This window comes from Haplochromis burtoni, unplaced genomic scaffold, assembly GCF_018398535.1.
Source record: "Haplochromis burtoni strain Fernald_Lab_line unplaced genomic scaffold, NCSU_Asbu1 Contig_768, whole genome shotgun sequence".
Classification (NCBI taxonomy): Eukaryota; Metazoa; Chordata; class Actinopteri; order Cichliformes; family Cichlidae; genus Haplochromis; species Haplochromis burtoni.
Genome location: NW_024583129.1, coordinates 106815 through 108518, shown reverse-complemented (window position 1 = coordinate 108518; position 1704 = coordinate 106815). Strand labels below are relative to the sequence as shown.

At 43.8% G+C, this 1704-nt stretch overlaps 1 protein-coding gene across 1 annotated transcript in view; it reads right to left on the bottom strand.

Moving 5' to 3' along the window:
- Positions 1–416: 416 nt before the first annotated feature.
- LOC102298527 (kinesin heavy chain) overlaps positions 417–1704 on the bottom strand; it is a gene marked incomplete at its 3' end in the record, with an annotated part of 41121 nt that continues 39833 nt past the window's right edge. The window contains 5 exon segments of the mRNA XM_005950348.3: positions 417–477; positions 797–898; positions 1101–1210; positions 1313–1389; positions 1503–1620. Of these exon segments, the coding sequence (XP_005950410.2) occupies positions 417–477; positions 797–898; positions 1101–1210; positions 1313–1389; positions 1503–1620 (468 nt within the window).

Below are 1704 nucleotides of genomic sequence, written 5' to 3'. Positions count from 1 at the left end.
TTCTTCTGCCTCCCTGGCCGCTGTGTCTGTGGGGATGGTGTTCGCTCTGTGTTGTAGCGTCCTGATGACGAAATGAAATTGAAAAATTGAATTGGAGGCCCTTAACTGAAGAGCTTATTTGCAGACTTTCAGGAGTAATCCTTTATACAGCGCCAAATCACAACAACAGTCGCCTCAAGGCGCTTTATCTTGTAATGTAGACCTACAATAATACATAAAGAGAAGATAAACAGAATCAACTTTTATGGATTTCCTTATCTGGATGATTGAGCACGCATTTCAACAGTTCATATAAAATTTTAGTTGAATTGAAAATCTGCACTTCAGTCATAGATTCATGTAACACCCACTGTGGTGCTGCACAGAAGCACTTCTGGACCCAGAGCATCTATGCCAGTGAAAATACAATCTCATACCACTGTCTCCTCCAAACCCTTCAGGTCTTCTTTGGCTTGTTCTCTCTTCTCGTTCACAAACCTGAAGACACAAGCAGAGTTTAGCATGACCCACCTGAACTCCGTTTACACCCACTGCCTGTTAATGTGAGTTCACTGATTGGTCAGAGAAACGGTAGGTGGAAGCAGAAGGAGGCGACATGATACAATGATGTCATCTGAGTGCCGCAGGAGTTTAAATGAGAAAAATAACATGATAAATAAATATATGGTTTCTGTCTGACACACTTAGACGTCACAGATTATATCGTGAACTGAATGTGGACACAACCATGTCTGATGGCGCTAAAACCTCAATCACGATGTTTGAGGCGACTGCAAGAACAGAGGGACAAACGTACATGAGCTTTTGAAGCTTCTGGTCTTTGTTCTGATCCTCTGCTCTCAATTTGTCCAAGTCAGACTGAAGCTTCCTGTTTTCCAGCTGCAGAGCCTGATTCACGCTGAAAGAAACAAAGAAGCTGGAAACAGCCGGCTCGACACTCTGACAAAACACATGCTTGAAGCAAAAATCTGACCAATAACAAATCTCTTTAAAATGAACGATGTGACTGAACCCAGAACAGCTGAGAAGAGTCTGAGAGCAGCTCAATCACTCAGTAATTAGTAATATCATTAATCAATCAATAATAATCAATAACTCACTCTTTGAGTCGGTCAACGTCTCTGTGTTTCTGATCGATATCATCTCGGAGTCGACTCAGCTGTTTGTGATGAACCTCCCGGTGGTTCTCCATCTGTTCCTCCAGCGTTCTCTATAGAACACACAGCGACACTTCCATCACCTCTATCACTGATTTAGCTTTGACAGACTGTTGATTATTACTTTGCTCACAGTGACGTCACGCCATGTTTACCTTCATCTCCACAACATCCTTCAGCTGGCTCATGTGTTCTTTCTCTTTGTCCATCACTGTCAGCTCGTGCATTTGACCTGCTCACACACAAACACAGAGTCTCTTATTGTTTCTACCTGTTCACCTGTGATGGATTTTTAAAAATTAGCCAATCAGAGTTTACTGTTTCCTGTAACCATGGCAGTATTACCTTGAGCGCGGAGCTTGGCGACCTCCTCCATCAGAGCATCCTGACTCTCCTCCAGCTGCCTCTTCTTCTGCTCCACCTTCTGGAGGTCATCGGTGAGAGACCCCAGCTTTGCCCGGAGCTGCACAAGCAGACACACAAACAAACAGCACAGGTGAATTTATCATCACACCTGTTCAGACAGGCTGTGTGTGTGTGTGTGTGT